Source organism: Danio rerio, chromosome 18 (genome assembly GCF_049306965.1).
Source record: "Danio rerio strain Tuebingen ecotype United States chromosome 18, GRCz12tu, whole genome shotgun sequence".
In the NCBI taxonomy this organism is placed as follows: Eukaryota; Metazoa; Chordata; class Actinopteri; order Cypriniformes; family Danionidae; genus Danio; species Danio rerio.
Genome location: NC_133193.1, coordinates 2,618,077 through 2,642,924, shown reverse-complemented (window position 1 = coordinate 2,642,924; position 24,848 = coordinate 2,618,077). Strand labels below are relative to the sequence as shown.

Below are 24,848 nucleotides of genomic sequence, written 5' to 3'. Positions count from 1 at the left end.
ATTTATCACTACATCTAATTGTTAGTTTTTTTTCAACATTTACTTAAAATATTTGTTGACTTTGGTTGTTTTATTTAAATGTGCTTCATAAATAAATATGACACTGTAATATCTGGGAAAATAAATAAAATGACCAAAAATACTGTAAATCCAACATGTAAGTCAATGACAAGTAAAAGCTAAAATGCTAGTTTATAAGGGCACATTCATTCATTCATTTTCTTTTCGGCTCAGTCACTTTATTAATCCAGGTTCGCCACAGTGGAATGAACTGCCAACTTATCCAGCACGTTTTTACGAAGTGGATGTCCTTACAGCTGCAACCAATCTCTGGGAAACACACTCATACACTACAGACAATTTAGCGTACCCAATTCACCTGCATCGCATGAAACACTGTATATTCAGTCTTTTCACACTCTTCTCTAATTTTGTTCATGAATATGTACTGTTCACCCACTGACAAACCATTTCAGTTGTTTTTTGTAACCTGAATTTTAACATTCATACAAGTAAAATTATTTAATTTAATTTAAAAACATTACTGATATTTGATTTGTTAGTATTTACAAAATTTGGGTTTATTTAATGTTTCAACAACCATGAATTATACATTTATTAATTAAATTACCAAAGGGAATAATGGCAATTCTTATATATTGCTTCCTATTAAATTCGTATAAAAAATCTAATCATATCGTATACTTAATATAAATACAAAATAATAATAATAAAACAAAACTTTATTAAAACAATTCTTTATATTTTAAGTGAGTTTTTTCTGTGTATGGATTGACATTAGAATTAAATAAAAATTAAATTAAAAGTAAATCCTTTTTTAATATACAAAAAACATCATGATAAAATGAGAACATTATAAACGTTTTATTTCAATAAAAAAAAAAAGTCCAGAAAATGGTAAGCAAATTTTGTATGCATTATTATTATTAAATTCTTAAAATGAAACTGAAATCCAATAACGAGACGGACACAGTCTACTGAACAACTATTTATTTCTCTTGTTGAATAAAAACCTCAGTTTGCCCCCGTTTGAAGCCCTCTAAGAGCACACCATGTACAACTGCTTTAATTCAGAAAAATAAAAAAACAAAATAAACCTGCCAATCAAACTCCTCCAGAGTTAGTCTGAACAAATCACATCAAGCCCCTTAATACATGACACACGTCCTGCACTTCCGTTCACATCTCACACAACGCCGGACTGGATTCATTCACATCTCCAGTCCAAATTCAGCACCAAAATCTGCCCCCTGCTCAGATTCGCTTCCTATCAAACCCGGAGTGATCGGTCAGACTGCGTTCCTCTAGCTGCCAGCGGGACATCTCTGCAAATCGTAGTGCTTTTTTTTTTTAAAGGGAGCGAATGCAAATAAACTATGAGACAGACGAGACGGCATAATAACACAGAGCCATCCGAGAGTGAGAGAGAGAGAGCGCTTCTCCTCCTAAAGTTATCCCCTAATCAGTCTTTGGATGTCTGGACACAAATTAAAAATACGAAGCACAGCAAATAATAACTGACTCCCATTTAACAGTGCAGGAACTAGTGCTTCAGTGACATTCAATGGGGAAGAGACGGGGCCGCTGGGTAAACAAACAGAGCAATAGACGGCTGGTACCTGAAATAACACATTACACACGAGTGTATCAAACAGATAACTATTCACAAACCAGGAACTTCTTAATTGAGTGAAAACGTGACGCTAAATGTTTTATCCAGCTAAACGATGCATTTTATCACTATGTCTGTATGCTGAAATACTGAAAACGAGCAACTATTGGCCTTCGGTTCATCTGGCTTTACGTAATGACGTCAGATTTGCTTTCGCATTATCATGTGAGACTCGCGGCGTTCGTCTTTAAAGTGCACATGAACACAATTTCAACACATCCAATCGGATTCTTAAAGGGTTCAGGATCTTTCCAGAAGATCGTGACGTTAAACAGTGATGGGCTCGTCGTTGAGGGCGTCGTGTTGAGATTATTATATCAAAAAAAGCCCTCTTGGAAATTGACATAATCAACATCAAAAGGCAAGAATAACTGGCACTGGAATATCAAAATACATTTTAAAGACAGAACAGCAGTCTAGTCCTGCATAGAGAGAACCAAAACATTGAATTCATCCATACATTCAATCAAAAACCAGGATGTGTTTTCCTTTAACTGACCTATAGCTAGACGATGAAGCGATTACTGGGCAAAATGCACCAAATAGAAGATGTTTATCTGTAAATATAATAACAATAATCTAGTCCTACTTAGCATGAAGAAAAAGCATCTACGTTTAACAGACGAATGAGAACCAAACAGGCTTGGATGTGAATCCATCGGGCTTGTCTGAGTTAAACTGAACGTTTATTTCATTTCGATTAGCTCGGACATCTCTCGACTGCGTTCTGCTGCTTCAATAGATAACAGATCCAACAGAGAATAAAATAAAAATAAACAAAAGCTATTTGACTGAGGAGCGCTCACAGTTTCAGCGGGGTTTCTGTACACCTAACAGAATATCAAACACCATCCTCTGGTTATTACGAAAGGAACTAAAGCTTGATGCAAAAAATACCAGAAAAATCACTGTCGTCGTTCCACGGGCGTTTTGTACACAAATTCTCCCCTCAGAACGTATCAAACGCAGAGCAAACGTTTCCAAAAAACATCAAATGGGTTTTTTTCTTTTTCTAAAAAAAAGGGAGGAGGAAATAAACTGAAAGCTGCGTGTCCAGCTGAAGGCAGGCGTGAGACCTGCGCTGGTGTTCAACAGAGAGAGGCTGTCCCTGTTAGTCTGGAGTCAAAACCAAAGCGTTAATCTAGACGGTGATGAGCGGAGATTCTTGGCTGTTCGGATGATCTGGCCTTCGGGTTGGACTACGCCGCCACTTTGTTCTCCTTCTGAAACAAACGGCACGAAAAAGGACAAAAGAAAAACACATGTTAGAAAAGCACTATGAATATACACAGTCCAGCCTGAAATATACAGTCATTACAAATTCTGACTTGATTTTATTTGTTTACATGTAAATAAAAGCTGAGATTTATATATTTTACCACCATGAAGTCTCTTATACAAAGAGTACATTCACATGGACACCGATAATCCGATTTTAATACGATTAAGACAATACTCTGATTAAGAGTCTATCATGTAAACAGTGATTATCGATTAATTAATTTTAATTGAGGTTATAATAGAACAGAAATGGAATTAAGACATGTGGAGTACGCCTGTTTTAGTGGCATTATTGAAGTGCAGTCCACAATCAAACTATTAGCGTCAGTAATTGGATTTTCGCTGCATTTTGCGACAGGATAGTCTATACACACACAGACGAATCAGAGTCAGTGAAGGACCCCAGACACCTGTTTTTTTTTTTTTTTTTTCCTATACGGCGTGCTGTATGAATCTCCATTAAAACAACACTCCTCCAGCAGGTCATACTCACATCCAATATCTCGTTTGTCACGGGGGCATGCATGAATGAAAGTAGTAGTTCCCGAATGAAAGAAAAAAAAAGCACCAAACTGTAGTTAAAGTCGACAAATTAAACATGATACACCTAAAAATTACACGAATCTCCAGGGGAAACATGGATAGCATCGTGACGCAATGATGTTAATGGATAAATGTGCTGTAACATGTAAAACGGGATCATGAAGAGAACACTCAAAAAGCAACTCATGTAAACACCTTCATCTCATCAGTGTCTAATTCAGATTAAGGCAAATAACCCTGATGTCCATGTAAACACAGTCACATTTGCAGTAAAAACATACTGGTTAAATAAAAATAACTGTCATTCAGAATTTGCCAGGGGTATGATTAGTTTCGGCCTTGAATGTTTAAGGTATCACTAGTATTCATATTTCAGAGACGTATTTAAACAAAACTTGTGAAAAAGCTTGTTGAGGGAAAAAGCTCAATATTTTAATGACACAAATAAGACAAAATATCTCCTATTAGCTAACTAATAATGTATTCAACAACACCGGTTATTTTAATATTAGCTGTAGACATTTTAAGCCTTTGTGATTGTTGCATTTGACGTTTATATTGTGCTGTAGTAAATGATTTGTATATTTGGAGAGTAAAACTGCAGATAAAAAAACTGTTTACATAAATTTACATAAACCATGTTTTTTTTGCAAATGAACTCTCCAATGCAGTGAAAATTAGTAAACACAGTTTTTGTAAATGAAGTCTTCATTTGTAATTGTTGGTGTCAAAATAAAAATGTATAATCGAGATAGATTTGTATGTAGATTTAATTCAGTTTATGTACCTTTTTGAAATCAAATTCAGAAAATATAATAAAATAATTTAAATTTTGTTTTAATTTTAATTGTTTTATTTTTTTCTTAATTTCATTTTAACACAATGCATTTCTAAGCTTTATTAAATTACCTAACGAATGATTAAGCATAGTATATTTAACCAACCAATTTCACATTGTGTTTCCAGTATTAATTATAGGTCCATTATTATCAGTAAGAAAGGAAGTACTAACCCTGTACTCAAAGTCAGAGAACTCTCGGCCTCCTCTGCCACCTCTGAATCCGCCCCTGAATCCGGCTCCGCCCCCAAATCCAGCTCCGCCCCCACGGGATGGCATGAAGGAGCCTCTGCTGGCTGCGCGCCCGCGTCCACCGCGATAACCCATCCCACCGCCTCGGCCACGGAAACCACCACGACCACGACGCAGTGGAATACCAAACGTTTCTGCATTCATCCTCCTCTCCTCCGCCCAGGTCTGCCTCCGTTCCCTGACACAGAAATATATCATAATGCAATTTAATACAGTGTCATTTGCCTGCTGGAAATAATGTTGCCCGTTACTGTGCAAGATTCAAACCCTAAAATACACATTTAACACACCCTTTCTAATCTGCAGAAAGTTTACACAACTTTAATTTTAGAGCAGGGGTCACCAATCTCGGTCCTGGAGGGCCGGTGTCCCTGCAGGGTCCAACTTGCCTCAACACACCTGCCTGGACGTTTCAAGTATACCTAGTAAGACCTTGATTAGCTTGTTCAGGTGTGTTTGATTAGGGTTGGAGCTAAGATCTGTAGGACACCGGCCCTCCAGGAACAAGTTTAGTGACCCCTGTCTTAGAGCAATGGTTCTGAAAGGTGATTTCCAAAAATCTATTTTTTTATTAAACCATAAGAATGACCATTTTTTTATCCATAACCTACTGAAGAGAAAAAAATAGTCGTTTATACCATATATAGTTACTATAGTAGCTTATAGTTACTACTTTTATTGGATTGCAACCCCTGGGGTAATTACATTGTATTAAAGACACAGCAATAGTGTCAGATGCAGCAGATTTCATAACACCCGGTTAAACTTTGTGGCCCATTTACAGCTCTCATACATAAAAAAATAAAAATAAAAGAAGAATAGACTTGAGTCCATTGGTGTGTCTGCGCCATTGCATGCAAGGTTTCTGTATTCATAACCACCTCAGAGGATATTGGGGGTTGCGAGTCACTGGCATTGTCATTTTGGGGGTCGCGGCCTGAAAAGTTTGGGAACCCCTGTCTTAGAGTATCTGATGAGGATTTTGAATGTATTGCCTTATAAGCTTCTCTGGCTATTTCATGGCAAAATCAGATCTAATTCACAACAGGGCTGGGCGATCCAACCTTAAAAAATCCCAGATTTATGATTTAAATTGATTTTCCCCCCACAAAAATCTGGTAGATTAGTCTAGTGTACTGAGTTCTGTCAGCGTTGATCACGTCATTTATCTGAAAACAGATTCCAACCTTAGATCGGTAACAGTTCCATTCAGATCCAAATCTTCTCCATCAATTGTCTTCTCCAGTACTTCTTACTCTGAGAAATACACAGTGTGCTGCACAGCTTCTAACGCGTGTGTCTGATGAATTCTGCTGTTTTTTTTTTCATTTGTTTGTGCGTCTGTTTTTTCTTCCCACTTCAAAGAGTGCAACATTTCTTCTAAGATCTTCTCTGCTTGCTACAAGATGTCCTAGGTGCAGTCTGTAATCATGAGGATGTACTGGACCAGGTCCAATACATAGTAGACATTGTACCGCCCACTAAGGTAACACCCATACTACTGTACTACTGCAATTGTCCATTACGTAGTGGACCCGGTACAATACGTCATCAAGCTGTGGGCTGCAGTGAGGGCTCTCTTGCTCAATGACATGCTGTTTGTGTGTTTCTATGGCAAATGTGGGGGAAGTATGGAAATGCAGGGGGGTTATATGTTAGAGCGTAAACCGATTTTCGTTCAAACTAATCGATGTAAACTTCATACCCGAGTTAATCAATGAAATTGATTTATCGCCCAGCCCTAATTTACCACATTTTAAATATCACTTTCTTATAATAAAAAAAGGTTTAACAATAACAAGACATCAACAGCAATCAATAATACACAAGATACAAATCTAAAACAATTGAAGGCTTACTTCTGATAAAAAATGTCAGCTTTATAAAATGTAACAGACAAATTTCCAACAGAGAGGATTCAGTTATTACTTACTAATTGTTTAACACAGTGATGTATTTGTTTACATTACAAATATTTCTCTATGAGCTTCAATGATTTGTGTATTTATTAGGTATTCCAACAAAATCTAGTTGGAGAAATAATCCTGCACGACACCATCTGAGTTTCCACATTCTGAACTGTGGGTATGAATCATGAACATATTTGCATGCTGAAACATATATGTATAAAAGGACCGCACCTTCCAAAAGCACCTGCTGCTGTTTTCTCCTTTCTAGAAAAGACAGAGAGCACATCTATTAGATCATTCATTCAACTTAACAAATGACCACATCACCAATGTATAAAGCTTTACTTTCAACAACAAACTGGATCAGAAAGCAGAGCTGAGGAATATAATGTTTGTCTCAAAGCATCGCAATGATTCTGCACTAATGCATAAAAACAAAACCATTAAAAATGAAGATTTATCATACATGACAATATACTAGTTTATACTTTTATAAATAACACATTACAGATAAAGCTATTGCATTCATTTGACTGAACTTTGCTTTTGATAACTAATAAATAAAATGCAGGACAGCTTTGTGTTTTAGCTTATTTAGCACTACTAAATCATTATTTCATCATTTCACAAACAGAATTATTTCTTAAAGAGCTGAAATTCACTTGAACTGTTTCCAAAGATATGCATAGCAAATCAAGAGCTCTGTGAATTGAAATCCAATCTGACCTGGTGTCGTCACAGGAGATGTTGTCGAAGAACGACTTTGATTTGTCATAATAACAGTTGGGTCCCAGTGGATCCTCTTCATCTGCGTTTCCTTCACTGTTTTGGGTCTCCACACCTGAATCAGTCTTCTCCTCTCCATTCAGGGTCTTCTCTGACTTCTCATCTGCAGAGAAACGTGACATTACGCTTACATTAAAAAGCCAGTATGGAAACCATGATGAAAGAAGAGAAGATCTTGACTAAATCCAAAACAAAACAAGCTGGAAATAATAAACTGTCTAGGCTGACCAATTAGAAAACACAATAATAACAGGTGGAATTTGCGTATGCCACTCTTTTTTTTTGTTAAACCCCAAAATGTGAAATTACGCAAACGCTCGCAGTACCTTTAATCTTCAGTTTGCTTTGGAACTCGCGGTCAATCTCTTCCTTGTTGAACTGGGCATTGGCACTTTCAAAATCAAAATCCTTCTCAAATTTCATTGGTCCATCTCTACGGCCATTAAACCTGCCCCGCCCACGCTGACCACCACCTCCACCACCACTGCCCCGCCCCCTTCTCATTGGAGGAGCACCACCTCCTAGAGAAACAAACAACTGTTTAATATATGACACAATGTAATAACGCATGGGAAAAACGTACAAGCGTCTCACCTCCAGAGTGCCGTTTGTTTGGGTCTTTGTTATCAGGCCTGTTTGAGTCCGATTCTGGCCGAGGAACCTTCTGAACTTCCGATGCTGCAGATAAACAACATATCACAATTAATTATTAAAGAGACAGTTCGAGAGATTATCCATGCCTGTATATAATCACGATTAGACTACTGTTGGCCAATCTTGTATACATCATCTTCAAGTGGTCCAAAATGCAGAAGCTAGGCTTCTTACTGTCATCCGCAAGCTTGAGCGCATTACTCCTGTCCTGTGCTCCCTAAATTGGTTGCCGATATGTTGTAGAATTGAGTAAAGTATGTTAAGGTATTAATTAACCAGGCTCCGACTTAACTTTTAAATCTTATTAGTGTTAAAATATCTTGTAGATGTTTGAGACCACTGAAACAGAAAATGGTCGGTGTATCTTTTGGTCATTAGATTTTAATTTTAGAAACAGATATTGAATAACAAAAAGCCAGCCGTATTTTGATTTTTGTTTCAAGATTTAAAATTGAATATTGAAATACAATATTTTCATGGTAAAAAAAGAAAAAGCAAAATAAAAGAATGATTTGATTTTCATTTTTTATTTCGAATAACAAACTTAAAATCACCAGGATGTAATGTAATGTATTTTTTATTTAATGCCATGTCAGCAACCAAGGCTATTTTCCTGGCAGGAATCTTTCAACAATAAATATACAATTAAAAAATCAACAAACAAAATAAAACATAAAATAATTAAGACTTTTTGTGTTAATACATGATAAAAATTCTAAAATCTTTTCTGGATTCACTTTGTTAAAAATGTCCTTAAAAGAGTTCATTTCATAAAAAAAGTCTTCTGGAATCAGTAAAAAAAGTCCAGTAAAATGTGTTTTATAGTAAGAGGAGTTTTGCAGCACAAACACAGTGTGGTTTTCACCTTGGAGCAAAAAAATATGTGTTATTCTCGTATGCCCAATACGACATCCGGTAAAAACTACTTGATCAAATCGATTGTTAAAATGTTTAAAAATTCTGTGTGAAATTTCAGGTTGGATTTCATGTAATTCATTGTTTTTAAAATCACCAGGAAACAAAAACCAGGGCTTGTTTTTTATATTCTGAAACCACATAGGCTGACTCATTCATGGTGATGCAAGGCTGCCACACACAGGCTAGCCTACTTTTGGCTATAATTTTTTTTTCCACTTAATAATGTTATAAAAGTTATTTTCTTGTGATAACGGGATTAAATAATAGCCAATAGTAGGCTAGCCTGTGTGGCAGCATCGCATCACCGTGAATGAGTAAGTCTATGTGGTTTTAGAATATAAAAAAACAAGCCCTGGTTTTTGTTTTCTGGTGATTTTATTTTTGCTGTTCGAAATAAAAAATGAAAATAAGTAGTTTAACAATTTAGTTTTTTCGTTTTTCACCATGAAAAAAAAACTTTAAAAAAACGTCTTGTATGTCAATATTCAATTTTGAATTTTAAAATGAAAAAAAAAAACAGCTTGTTTTTCGATATCAGTTTCGAAAAAAGAAAATCCAATGACCAAAAGATCCACTGTTGTTGTTTATTATTGGTATTTTTTTTAGGTATGTAAAACATAATGGTCAACAACAGTTTTTTTTATTCAACTGTTGTTTTATTGTGCTTTATTAATAAACTAACCAACTAACTAACAGTTCACCCAAAACTGAAAATTCCTTCAATTACTTGCGCTTTGCATGTTATAAATTTATAATCTATCTCTTTCTACTGTTGAACACAAAAGAAGATATTTTAAAGAAAGCTGGAAACCTGTAACCATTGACTTCAATACTATTTGTTTTTCCTTCTATGGCTGTCAATGGTTTCAGCTTTCATCAAAATATCTTGTTTTGTGTTCAAAAGATGAAAGAAACTCTTGAGGGAGAATAAATGGAGAGTAAATTTACATTTAATAGAATGGTGTAATATAGATTTAATATATGTGTAAAATACAATTACAATTATCCAAACAGACAAGCTTTTTTGCAATGACTGAACAACATCTGCACTAGGGCTGCACAATATTGGAAAAATCTGGCATTGCGATTTTGTTTTTCTCTGATATATATTGCGACATAAATTCAATTTAACCAGATGGCTTCAATAGGAAAGAAATCAATACAATATTTTATAATAAACAGATCAAATAAGCATTCAGGTACAGAAATTAAATAATTAAATGTCAAATGTGAAACAACTCTGAGCAGTTGTCCTTGTATTAATATTTCAGTTTAATTTATTCTGCTACAAATGTACTTTTTGCACCCAAATGATCTCGAAATGCCTTTAAAACGCATACCATAGACTTTCACTCTGTTTTGGTTATAATTTGGTGATGCTGATCAATATTAATCCCAACTCAACACTGCGATGTGACTATTGCAGACACACACATTGCGATATTGATGCTGAAGCCATATACTGTGCAGCTCTAATCTCTACATTAAGTAAGTAGTAATTTCACAGCTCTGGTGACCATCACCTTTTAGCTCCTGGATTTCAGCAGATTTCTGGGTGAGAAGGATGGGTCGGCTGACTGCAGGCTTCTGGCTCGCTGCACTGGTGGCAGCCGCAGGTTGAGCGACCGTAGCCGTCTGGACTGCATGCTCCAGGGTCGGGGTCTTCCTCGTGGGCTCTAGAGATGGGCTGGAACGACCTGAAAAGTAAGAATTCAGACTCATCAAATCAACCATGTGGACAAGAGTTAGATTATAAATCAGTGCAACTCTGAATCATTTAACACCCAAAATATCAATCAAGACAACATGAATTAAGCATCTTATTTAATGCACTTGACTTTTGTAATATGATGCATGACAGAAATGGGTGACACTTTATTTTGATGGTCCATTTGAGTATCAGTAGACTGTCTGCTTAATATCTGCTGATTCTGCTCCTTCAACAGACATTAAACTCACTAAGAAACTTTGCAAGAACATGTCAACTTCAACAGTCTACATATAATCTAATGAGAATTAGTTGGCATGTAGATGCAATGTAATTTAAACTTAAATACAAACAGACCATCAAAATAAAGTGTGACCCAGAAATGATTGAGATCTGACTGGATTGTGAAAAGTGATCTATCATATTATTGTATTTGTGGAAATTCACTGCTTACCACAACTGTAAGGTGTTTAAGAGACGGATAAGTTTTTGCATTTTAATAATACTTAAATCATTATGAATGATGAATTGTGCAAAGAAAGAACAGAATTTATTCATTTAGTTTCTTCATGTTGTCTTTAAAGATTGCGTTAGTGTCCACAATTCATCAACACAGCTTAGACTACATCTCCCACAATGTTTCTTTAAGCTGCACGAACTTCCCTATGCAGAAGACATGACTTTCCTCCATGCAGATATTATGAAATTGGACTATATTATAGGCCTGTCAAGATATCTGTATTTTGTTGTATGATGTATTGCACCAAAATATAGTGATAAATGATAGTATTGTCAGTTTAAGCCACTAAATATATAATGCCAGTATGACAGTATATCACAATGCAAGTACACTCTTCCAAAGAGCGCACGTTTTATTTTTAGGAATATGTCATTTAATTATATTATATGATTTTATAATGAGGCATTGGAATCAGAATGTGAAAACGAAGATCCTAAATAAATAATAATACATGTTAACACAAAGTGCAAGGTAAAGAGTAACAGAGGCTGTGAAATCTGCCGCCAGATCTATTTTCAGCTGTCGGACACTCATATGAGAATATACTATAGCAGGGCCCAACAATAAGGACTGCCGATGTCCTGAGGCCAGCGTGAGAGATGCTCGGGACAGTAGACAGAACAGTTACTGGACCAATCGGACCAGTGCTGCCTTGTCACTAAATTTTAATTTGCCACACAAATACAGTCTTAGAATTGCTAAACAGTTAGAGCTTTTAAGTCTTTGAATGCTGCCTTTTCTGTGAAGTCGTAAACACCATATTGCTTTTCGGTTCCTCTCATCTTACTGGATGTTGTGAGCACTAGGGCTGCTCGATTTTGGTAAAAATCATAATCACGATTATTTTGGTCATAATTGTAATCACGATTATTCAAAACGATTATCAGTTGAAGCCACAATTATTAGCGCTCCTGAGAATAAAAAAAATAAAAAATTTCCCAAATGATGTTTAACAGAGCAAGCAATTTTAACAGTATTTCCTCTAATATTTTTTCTTCTGGAGAAAGGCTTATTTGTTTTATTTTGGCTGGAATAAAAGCAGGTTTAAATATTTTGAAACCATCATAAGGCCAATATTATAAGCCCCCTTAAACAATATATTTTTTTGATTTTCTGCAGAAGAAACTACTGTTAAACAATGACTTGCCTAATTACACTGATTAAGCCCTTTGAATGTCACTTTAAGCTGAATACTGGTATCTTGAAAAATATCTAGTAAAATATAATGTGCTGTCATCATAGCAAAGATAAAATAAATCAGTTATTAGAGATGAGTTATTAAAACTATTATGTTCAGAAATCTTCTTTCCATTAAACAGAAAATGGGGAGGAAAAGGGTTGCTAATATTCAGGAGGGCTAATAATTCTGACTTCAACTGTACATATACAGTTATTTTCCATCCTGCAAAGAAAAGAGAAATAAATACAATAGAATAAAAATATTAAACAAACTGTGCTTTAAGCATCTTCACTGTAAGAAAAACACTTCAGCTGGAAGAGTCCAGTGCAGTGAGGGATTTTCTTCTTTTGTTTGATTAATGATAAAAACAGGCGGCAGCAGGAATTGCGCACTGTCACTTTAATGGTTTCTCTTTCACGTGTCTTAAGATTCTCAACTCGTTTGTTTATTACACAAATGAAGGTTAATATGAATAATTACTAAACAACGCATTGACACTAAATTGACCAATAAAGCGCTCACGTTAAGATAAGATGTGTGCGCTGAAGATCGGTTTAGTGTGCGAATGAGACCGAATGCTTTCGCGCTTTTAAGAGCAACACGTGTACAACTGGAAAGGGCCGGTAAATGATGATATAATCGTTTATCTCGATTAATGCTTTTTCATAATCGTTAGAAGCCAAAATCAAAATTGGATTTTCGATTAATTGCACAGCCCTAGTGAGCACATTATTTTTTCCCATGACCTGGTAAAAACCAGTACAGTGAAGAGACGGCAAAATGACGGCCACATTAAATTATGAGGCTAAAAGAAAACATCTGTTTCTAACATTGTGGAAACACCATTTAAAAAGAAGTGATGTTTTGCATAGTTTGCCGTCACATTTTAAATCAGCCACCTCTTGTTTTGGAATAAAATACCTGCACATTTCCCATACTGCTATATTTTACTGCTAAATATTTTTTAACTTTTCAAATATTTAAATTCTAGATATACAAACATTATTTTTGACACATTATTTAAAATATGTGGCTAAGAAATTGCAATATTTTTTTTTTGGTGCATGGCCTGTGAAAATGTTGGCAGGGCAAGTAAAAATCTGAACCACTGGTCCAATCGGGCCAGTAGAAAATATCCTTAGTATTGAACCCTGTAGAGTAATTTATAGTAAATACTACAGTGTTTTTTTACACTGACACCTCTAATACAGACAGAGATGGTGCACAATCAGCTAATATATATATATATATATATATATATATATATATTGCATCAGCTAAAATGATTGAGATCATGTGTTGTGCAACATATTATTGTGACAGGACTACTATATTATTACATATTTATCCATCGATCCTTACACAACATGAGCCGTTTCATGGAGGAGGTTCTTGCAATTTCTTAAAAAACAGAAAAAGTAGGAAAAAATGTGTTGATGGATTGTGCACAATACAGAGCAGCATTTCTTATTTTGATTTGATGTTAAACAAGTCACTAATTGACAGAGCAGAGAGTCAAACTAGCACACGGCAAAGACACATGCTGAACTCCAGCATAATCACGAGCCAAAAGACCAACACTAAAGCCATTCTCCACACGCCAGCGTCGGGTTTTTCCGGTTACCTTCGGGTTTGTGAGCGCTCAGCGAGCGAGAGTGAGGGGAAAGAGGGGCAGTAGTGCTCGCCTCGCTACTGAACGCAGGACCTGAGCTGCTTCCTGTGAGGGGAGGAAGTGTATAACTTTAAGTGTGGGCTTTAACCGGTCACACTGAGAGAAAAACCCTCATATGAAGCTTCATCAGCAAGCAAACGTGCAATAAACCCTTCTAGAAGATCTGCCTGCTTGCTTAAATCGTGCTTAAATGCTGCCTTATGATTTAAAAATGACTTTGTGTATCCTCTACAAGGAAGCTTATCAAGAAAAAAAATTACAAAGAATTTGCAAAAAAAAAATAAAAAATCCTTTGTCTGCTAATGTAGAAGTTGGCAGCAGTGATGATAAGATTAAGGCAGAACTCAAGAAGGGTTCATTCACTTAGTTTATTCTGCTTCTTTGAACATATGTAGAGCAATAAGTGCAATTTAAATTAAATGAGAAACATGAAATGTGTGCATATTTTGTCTGTCAGAGCAGACATCCATATTTAATACCAGATATTTTTATGACATGTCAGTGACAAAGGCTATTTCCATTAGGGCTGCATGATATTGGAAAATATATTTTTTTTAAATCTGAGATATATATGATATGAATACAATTTCATCAGAAAACTCTAGATATCTCTATTTAGGAAGAATTTATAAAGTTAGATTGATTGGGATGATTCTGCAGGGGGAGTGCATCTCCATAACTATTCTACAATCTTTGTAGTGTCCACCGACACATTTTCGCGGTGGTCTGTGCTATTTGCAGTGCATTTCTGAATTTGCATGTGTTTTGAGTATTTTTATCCATAACAATCTATAAATACAATCAAGAAAAAGATACAATTGGAATAAAGTGTTTTATTATTTATTTTTATTTATTTCAAAACCTTTTTTAAAACTTTAAAGAGCCCAGAATGTTTTAAGACCTCATCGCCACTTCAAGTTCTAATCAGTATCAAACTTTTAAGTTAATATACAGTTATGTAGTTAAGATGTAGTTAAAGAAATCAATGGAGCACAATCATGCTCGGAAGAGACAAAGCTTGAAAGAATAAATGATGTGGTTGTTTTCAGCGACAGGCTTCAGCCACTGTTTAAACTCGTCCTTCTCCAACCAGGATTACGCAAACTTACATTTGCCCATTTTGCCATCTGTTTCACTATGGTTTCGCTATATGTAGAGAACGTCACATCACCATGCCACGTTTGTCGCAAATTATGTGACATCTCCTGGACGGAGGAGCTTGGCTGGACATGCCTCTGCCCGAACCAATCGCTTGGATCGAGCACGCCGTTGTCAATATTAGGAGGAAAATAAAAATATTTATGCTTTTTTTGGAGTCAAACACTTTGGACAATGCTTGAGCAAAATTTAAGACCTCGTAAGAACGTGATTAAAACTTTTTAATACCTTTTAAGGGCCTTTATTTTCTCACAATTTATTTATTAACTTTTAATACTTTAAGACCCCGCGGACACACTGAGCAGTATTCAAGTACAGTAACTGAATGATAAAAATAATTCAATACAATTAATCATAGTTAGGGTCACAAATGGTACAATTTCTAACACCTGAATGCTTTTAAGGTCATTATACAATCACAGGCATCAAAAACACATGCAAATGAGGAATTATGATACAAACTCGGCATTGCAAAATCTGCAATGTGTCTATTGCAAAGGATCACATTGCGACATCAATGCTAAAACCATATATCGATCGTGCAGCCCTTATTTCCATGCATTTTTTTTTACAAGGACAAACAATAAGCAAACTCTTGAATCAAGACATCACAGGTGTATAAACCAACAGAAGGTTCATTTTGTTTTTTTTGTGCAAGCTTTCTGAAATAACATGTTTAAATATGCAAACAAGAAACATCTCTTAATTTCATGCAAACTGAATGACAAAAAATTCCAAAACAGAAAGGTTTTTTTTTTTTTTTTTTTTTAAATCACACCATTAATCAGAAATAAGATTAGGAGCAAGAAATAAGACAATAAAATATTGTTTGAATTAGGTGAAAGATATAAGAATAATAATATTGGAAAAAAGTAAACAAAAATGTAACACACTAATTTAAAAATACTAAAATGTTTATTTTTTTTTAAATCACAGAGATCTGCATATGCAAATAGATAGAGCTACATTTAAATGTGTATTCTGGGAGTTTTCTTTTCAATAGTCTAAAGCAAAACAGCTCAAAATTGATCAAAACATGAAAAAAAAAAAAGTTGGATTTACTTTAACTTTTTTTCCTTAAAGCCATTTCCATCTCAAGAGTTCACACTTAGATACGGCTTGACGCTATTATCAGGTTTGGCATGCTGTCCCGGGAGAGAACCCTGAGCTCGGAGATAATTGAGTCCAGGGCTCCCTCCTGGTCGATTGAGCATGTAAGGGGAGAACAAGATCAGGTAGTTCTCGAGAGCTCTTCATGGTAAAGAAAAAAAAGGAGGAAATAGGGGTGGATGGGGGTTTTCTTCGGAAAATGAAGATAAGGGAGTAATCTTTTGCTAGGCTACTAATAGTGATTTTCAATTAATTTGATTGGCTAACTAATGACTGTAGATGAGAGACCAGCTGCGGTCAATCATATCACGTGCTCCTCTCGAAATTAATTTGTGAAACTTCACCTGATTTGATATTTACAAAAACAAATTAAATAAAAAAAAATATTGATTTAAATAAAAACATTAAAAAACATCACTGAATCCCAAATGGCACACTATACACCATAGGGCTCAAACCTGATTCCTGGAGGGCCGCAGCTCTGCAGCTTTGCTCAAACTCTAGTTAAACCCAGCTGAGCAGCTAATCAAGGTGTTTAAGACTACTAGAGACTACTAAGCAGGTGTGAGTTGGAGCTAAACTGCAGAGCTGCGGCCCTTCAGGAATTAAGTTTAACACCATTGCTATACACTACACTCAACAGCACAGTATAGGAATTTAGTGTTGCTTTAATTGAAACGTTCTTTTAACTAAGCGGGAATTCAAACATATCCTAGACGACGTTTAATGGTTGCCAAATTAGTGAAATAAATGACCAAGCTACCCAAAAGTACCAGCAATGAGTATTAACGCATTCACCATCAGGAGGCAGCATAATCATTCAATTCTGCTCGAACAATCCAAAATAAAAAAACCTCGACAGCTCCACCCCTTCGGCTATGTGAGCAAAGCTGTGTGTGTCGAGCGTGTGAAGTGTCCAACATTGCACACTTATTGTTATTATTATTATTATTATTATTATTTAACAGTGGAATAAGTGCATCATTAGGGTATTTAAAGTCCACTTTTTTTCAGAATAACACTATTATTTCAGTAAATGCACCACTTACTCCATTGATACTATAGAATTGCATAGAATAGAGCATAAGTATGCAATTTGGGATGCACCCATTGTTTTCTACACCAGCTGCAATTGTGAGAAACAGACAAGCGAAGTGTGAACTCACCGGCGGTGACTGCAGCTCCGAATGCCTGTGGTACCAGCGGAGTGGAGGTGAACTGGCTGTACGGGGCGCGACTGAAGGGACTGTACGACTGGAAAGAAGGTGCTGTGGGGCCGGCGGTGGATGCCAAAGAGGACTGCACACAAACAACAACACAGGTAAACATACGCTGATATTTAATCATCGTGAACATGCACAATATTGATACTGTGGGCACTTCAAAATAATGGGAACAATTAGTGCTTTTTAAGAATATTACATAAATATCTCATTGCATGTTTTTTTTGACCAGTTGCGATTTGATTTGTGATTAATTTTTGTAAAGTCAAAATTTGAGTCAATATTTTAGTTTACACACTAAATTCTTTGTGTATTTTCTGCATAAATAAATAAAATAATTAATCACTGAATAATCACATTGTCTGCTTTCAATTGAAATGAAGTATAAGCGCAGATGTTAATCCATGAGTGCTGGTCTTTGAAATACCACAATTAATATTATGATTCACTTATAGTGTGTCTTTTTTCCCTTTATGCACGTCTCATGTTCTCTCAGTTTGCATGCAGTAAAGCATAGAGCTGTCATTCAAGAGGAATCAGCCTTGGTTCATTAGTCAATTATCAAATCCTCTGTGAATCCACTGATTAAACTGCACTGTCAGACACGGAGAGTCTGTACATGTACTCGGTCAGCCTGCTCAAGAGCTATGTTTATATATTTATATCGCAGCCTTTGCAATGAGCTAATCACAACATTTCAAATCTCGATTTTATTTTAATTCTGATTAATCGTTAAGCCCAAAATCACATTGTATTTGCAGTGGTGTTCAAAACCATGCCAAATGCTTGGAGACCTAATGGGTTTATCAGCTAAAGAGTTCAACAGGGTACCCCCACGATCCTCCAAATGAAATTCAAGGCTTTTTAAGACCTTTTCAATACCATTTCTAATGAAATTCAATGCCAGCTTCATACCCATTCCGACAGAAGTTTGAGGGAAAAATGTCAAATCTGTATAAAGCTTGAACCCAAGAAAATATTTATGTTCAAGTGGGCTACTTGAATTAAATAAAGCATTTTATTTTTAATTTTCAGTTAAATTTAATACTTACGCAACACAGTGTGGTCGTCCACCCAGTAGAGAATATGAAGGTACAACTGAAAGTCAAACATGACCACAAACCCGTTGGCCTTGTTGACCTGGCCAGTCAGTTCTTTAGTTATAAAAGGATCTGAATTAAGTAATAAATGCAGTTTTGTTGCTTCCACACAAGAATGTAACTGCAACCTCAGAGTCAGGAAATGGTCTGTAATGTTCTCATTCGATGTGAAAGAGTGGTGCTCAGAGATTGTTTTAAGGACCCACATCACATCTGCCAGCAGAGTTTGTGTTGAGCCACAGTAAGATAGAAAGTTCCTTGAAATTTAAGACTTGTATGCCAAATTCAAGGCTTTCAAGGCCTTAATTTGAGATTATCAAATTCAAGACTTTTTCAATGCTTTTAAGACCCCGCGGGTACTCTGGTTCAAGCATGAACATGTTCACATGTTAACCTGCCTACTATATGCTGGAATACTGATTAAAAACTCTGTGACTATTTATAGGACTGTTGTATGTTAACAATGTGGAATAAAACTCCAATTGTTAACATTAGTTCATTTAACATCGATGAATGTGCTCTTCAGTGTTTGGACTCTCAGTAATGACTTTAAACCACACTGAACTGAGCTAAACTGAACTGAACTTAAACACTAAACTGAACTACCCTGATCCAGTTACTATGACCATTTATGTGAAGCTGCTTTGACACAATCTACATTGTAAAAGCGCTATACAAATAAAGCTGAATTGAACTGAATTTCATAATTTTAACTGATTTAATGTGTTATCTGATGCCTAATATCAAGTTAAAATTATAAACAAAGTACACCAAGTTGTAATTGTGTTATTAAATGGAGCTAATAACTAATAAGATTCAGCTGTATTTTTAAACTAATATTAAAATAGCAACTAATAAATCTCTTTTTCTCTTTGTTAATTTGAACGCATAAACTAATGTTTACTAATGAGACTTTATTGTACAGTGTCACCTTTTGTACTTTGTGCAATTTAATTTGTATTGTACTTTTATTTACTCTGAACATGCATATACAATAAATCAATACACTGTATTTTTTGCTATTATACCTGCGAGTTGCAGTTTAGGTCAATATGATGACTCCATGATAAACCTTCAGCAATTATTCACAACATGAAAATCAGATCCTGTTATAAGCCTAACCGCAGGTGCTTTATGTTGTGCCGACAAACAGAATTGTGTTGTGCTCACCTGCACGATTGCAGGATCCTGAGGAAGGTTGCAGGTGGGTTTGGGGGGCTCGCACACTGTCAAGTCCTTGATGTCACTTCCCCTAAATATGATGTACTCAAAGACATCATCTCGAGGTGGGATAGGCCTGTCTGTGGGACGATCCTCAGTGCCAAAAGACTTGACTGCCAGAGAAAAGAGAATGTTACAAACTCATATATTATACTCAAATACAACAATTCATTAGTTAAAAGTAGACCCACGTGGAATCTGCGCCCACAGAAATCCATAGATATTTTTAACCCATCTTTGTGGTAAAGTTGGTTTTATATTCCCAGATTTCTTTATTTTTTAAGATTTCTAAAGTGAAAACTTGTGACACAGTCCCTATATTGTTTACCACACTACTTTGAATATTCGGTCTGAAAACTCACACAAGTATGACTTCAAAACAACATCAGCACCATTTAATTGACTGTGAAAGATTGATGACCAGCTAAACTCTGACCACATGTCTAAAACTTCTCGATCTTGCAGATTCGCACTCTATACCATCAGAAAAGTCTGACTCTTCCTATCTGAACATGCAGCTCAACTCCTTGTTTAAGCTCTTGTTCTCTCCAGACTGGACTATTGCAACTCTCTACTAGCCGGGCTTCCAGCTAACTCTATCAAGCCTCTTCAGCTGCTTCAGAACGCAGCAGCACGAGTGGTCTTTAATGAACCTAAACGAGCACATGTCACTCCGCTGCTCATCCGTTTGCACTGGCTGCCAGTTGCTGCTCGCATCAAATTCAAAGCTCTGATGTTTGCTTACAAAGCGACTTCTGGCTTTGCTCCTTCTTATCTGCTCTCACTTCTGCAGATGTATGTGCCCTCCAGAAACGTGCGTTCTGTGAATGAACGTCGCCTCGTGGTTCCATCCCAAAGAGAGAAGAAATCACTTTCCTGAACTCTCGCATTCAATCTGCCCAGTTGGTGGAATGAACTCCCTAACTGCATCAGAACGGCAGAGTCACTCGCTGTCTTCAAGAAACTATTTAGTCTCCACTTTCCTTACTAATCTGCAATTGCCTCTCTGGTTCTACCACTAACTGTACTAATACAAAAATAAAAAATAAATTACTAATGTTTTGCATCTTAGACTTTACATACCTGAAACTCACCTACAGCACTTCTTCCTTGTTGCTCTTATAGTTGTGTAAATTGCGTCCTTGTCCTCATTTGTAAGTCGCTTTGGATAAAAGCATCTGCTAAATGACTAAATGTAAACTATGTTGTACTTTCATAGACACTGGCTGCTAATATGATTTCACTATTAAGAGTTTTAACTTTACCTCAATCATAAATCTACTTAATCACGTTTTCTAAATGAAAGTACATAATCAGCCAGTTTTTGCATTCATTTCAGTAACACCACTGAATAATATTCACATTTTTCTATGATTCATGTACAATACAGTTTGTAAAGTAATATTTCCTGCATGTCTTTTAGTAGTTGTTCTAATTTAATCTGCACTGTAAACCTTAATGAAATGTAATAATACATTTAATTCATGTGCTAAGTTATTACACACCCAAAATTATTCTGCAAGATTTTGTCCAAAATGTTTTACAGAAATAGCTAACTAATGTCAGTCTGTGCTTTAACAGCCCCTGTCCTGTAGTCTGGTTATGTGTGAATATATATATATCGTGCGTCACTATCTGATCTGCTTTAGTGATGTGTGTATATTAAACTAACTCAATAGAGGCAAAGTTGGTTTTATATTTGGATATTCAGACATGCACCGTAATAATATAATTTCAGAAGAGTATTCTTTGCAAACTGTAAATGGGGAAATCATATTAGCAGCAAATGACTATCAAAGTTCAGCATTGGTCACAGTGAATGAGATAGTGTTCATTTTGTTTTGAAATTTTTTTCAAGAAACGACTAAAAACTCAACTATTTAGTCTCCACTTCACTTCCTAATCTGCAATTACCTCTCTGGATATCACACTAACTGTACCCCAAAAAAAAAAAACTAATACTTTCCTTCTTAGACTTTACAGACCTGAAACTTGCCAACAGCACTTATCCATTGTTGCTCTTATAGTTGTGTAAATTGCTTCCTTGTCCTCATTTGTAAGTCGACTAAATGTAAATTATACTTGCATGCTAATTCCGATTGAATATTCAAAGTAACACGGTAAACAACATATGGACTTCTAAATGATTGAATGTGCGAATATAAAACCAACTTTACCTCTATACAAACTCACACCTGATTAGGCATGGGCCGGTTTAAGATTCTGACAGTATGATAACCTTGGATAAAAATATCATTCAAGATATTGTCATTACTTCTCTAAAATATATTCTTTTTTAAATGTCTGAGAAAAAAAAAAAAGTTGTGTCCCCTTTGAACATAATATATATTATTTTAAGAAACATTTTAGATATTTTGGAACAGTAAACATCCCAGCAGGCACAGGACGTCAACATGACGTCAGATTGACGTATATCCCAACGTCATGGGGACATTGCATTTTGTTTGGAATTGAAAATTGGGTTGACATCAGAACCCAACGTAAAACCTAAAATCAACGTCTAACGATGTCACAGCTTGACGTTGTGTGGATTTACTACTATGATGTTTGTCAGACATAGGATTATGGTTCACATATCTGACGAATAAATGTCAGTATTTGATTTTAATATGACGTTGGTTTAAGATGTTGGCTCGACGTTGGATTTTGGTCACTTTCCAACACAACCTTAAATCAAAGGCATTATAAATGAATGTTGTGCTTAGAGGCTGGCTAGACATTGAATTTTGAACACCTGATGTCACAACCTACATGTAACCTAATATTAACGTCTTACGATTAGGGCTCAGCGATAAAATCAGTGTAGATATTGATCGACCGAGCATCCTTGTCAGTATTGACAGTATGAAGAAGGCTAAAGCTCGGTATGAAAGCTACAGATGTTGCTCTACCTTAAAGTTAGCTTTGATTGTTCAGTCTCTTTAACACTTTGTTTCTTTTAATATAAAAAGATGATATATTTTGTTTAAATATTTATGTTTTTGACTTTTAAAACTATGCCTTAGTAATCTTGATGAATTAAAATAAAGTGGTTAATAATCCTAATATTCCTAAATGTATTGTTAAAAAATATTAAATAATTATCCATATCGAATGATATGAAGCATAACATTGTGGTGTTTTTATTTTTGCAATATCGCCCAGCTGTTGTCGCGTGTCTGATGGGATGTCAGGCTAAATAATTCAAATAAATCATTGAATCAATCCTTCCGCTGTCTTCATTTGTTTCAGAAACACAGATTTCTGTACAAATACGGCATCTTTGAAGATTTTTTTTTCTGCTGGCGATAATGTTGTCCTAAAAAAATGTCAATAAAAAAATCTTACACATACCTTAGGAAAGGTATAGCAGATAATGTTTAAAAACTTTGACTTTTCCAAACCGCGGTATACCCCGAAACAGTTATCGTCCCATGTCTATACCTGATTAGTGTGTATATATACTGCGTGTGTATTGTGTTTACAGTTAGCTGTGGCTACATCTCAGTTCTTTGTGTTGACTCTTATATTCGCTCTGTTTGTGTATATATAGACCGAGTGTGTGTGCGTGTGTATACATGTGTGTTGTTGAGTGTGAGTACCTTTCGCCAGAGCTACAGTGCTGTTCTCAGTGTCGATGGTGTATAAAACTCCCTCATATCGGATCTCGGCCTTTGAGATCAGGCTGATCTTGCTGCCGATATAAGGCGTCCCTCCGCTCATTTTCCCGCTTTATTTCACTCCCGCGCGAATATTCAACTCCTCTTGGCTTCTTTAATCTCGGTTTCACCCGAATGAAGAGCGATTTTGGTGATCTGATTTGATGTTTTCTTTCAGCCTGTGTTTAGCACGACATGGCCGAGTTCATTTTCCTCCGCACTGAATCGAGGTGCATGCTGGGTAACGCGCCTCCCCCTTCCTCGGGTAAAGTCTAGAAGGGATACAGCTGCGACCGAAAGATTACGAGAATATAGGCTATTATTTATTAAATCACACATTAATTGTATTTTATTAGCATCTACCCTTACCTCAATCCTAATCCTAAATATAATGGTAACGTAAAACAGTAATTATATTGAGTATTATTTATATTAATTATTAAATTACCAATTAAATTTAGTTTTATTAACGTCTACCTCTACATCAACACTAAAGCTATCTTGCAAAGTAATGTAAAATATTAATTATTGCTATATAGTGTCATAAAAATTATGCTACATTGACGTAAGTATCCGAAGCTGTATGCCATCTTTACACCTTCTCCCCTCGGATAAAGTCTAGAAGGGATACAGCTGCGGATACTTACGTTTAATAAAGAATTACATTCATTATTTATTATTATTATTATTTAATGTTTGTGACACTGTACAACAATTATTAATATATTTACATTGCTGTGAGGCTTGGGGTAGGGGTAGATGTTAATAAAATAGAAGTGAATGGTTAATTTAATAATTAATATGACTAATACTCGGTATAATTAATGTTTTTATCTTAACATAATTGATGGGTTTAGGGTTTGAGAAGGGATAGACGTTAATTAAACACACTTAAGGTGTAATTTAATAAATAATATAAATAATTATGCTAACTTCCGGCCGCAGCTGTATCTCTTCTATCACGCTGGTATCGCGGGAGCTCGCGGGATTTTGCTTTGACTCCCGTTATTTTGGGAATTACGTAAGAGGTAAAACGCGATTAACCCTGTGGGAAGTAAATAAAGGATTCTGAATTCTAAATCAGTAAACTCGTTGAAAAATGGATGTTAGTAAATCGTTATAAATTGTGCAAATGTATTGTAGGCGTGCATTTTCATTCCTTTTCCTTCGGATTATTCCCTTTATTTATCAGGGGTCGCCACAGCGGAATGAACTGACAACTTATTCAAGCTTATGTTTTTTTATGCAGCAGATGCCCTTCTAGCTGCAACAAAGTTCAAGGAAACACCTATACACACTCATTCACACACACACACACACACACACACACACACACACACACACACACGCACGCACACACACATACACACACACACACACACACACACACACACACTCATACACCATGGCCAATTCATTTCA

The 24,848-nt window shown here is 35.7% G+C and overlaps 1 protein-coding gene across 5 annotated transcripts; it reads right to left on the bottom strand.

Moving 5' to 3' along the window:
• Positions 1–996: 996 nt before the first annotated feature.
• Positions 997–23,665, bottom strand: lsm14ab (LSM14A mRNA processing body assembly factor b). Of its 5 annotated transcripts, none has more exons than XM_005158973.4 (11): positions 23,370–23,648; positions 19,717–19,880; positions 17,390–17,522; positions 13,908–14,000; positions 10,399–10,572; positions 7,898–7,981; positions 7,630–7,824; positions 7,244–7,406; positions 6,749–6,781; positions 4,530–4,785; positions 997–2,916 (listed from the first exon to the last, which is right to left on the bottom strand). In XM_005158973.4, exons 1-11 carry the CDS (start codon positions 23,488–23,490, stop codon positions 2,893–2,895), a joined length of 1,440 nt encoding a protein of 479 aa, XP_005159030.1. In that variant the 5' UTR covers positions 23,491–23,648; the 3' UTR covers positions 997–2,892. The 5 variants fall into 5 exon arrangements, with proteins under 5 accessions (XP_005159030.1, XP_005159031.1, NP_999937.2 ...); XM_005158974.4 differs by having other exon boundaries at positions 997–2,913; NM_214772.2 differs by lacking the exon at positions 13,908–14,000 and having other exon boundaries at positions 23,370–23,665.
• Between the last annotated feature and the right edge of the window lie 1,183 nt (positions 23,666–24,848).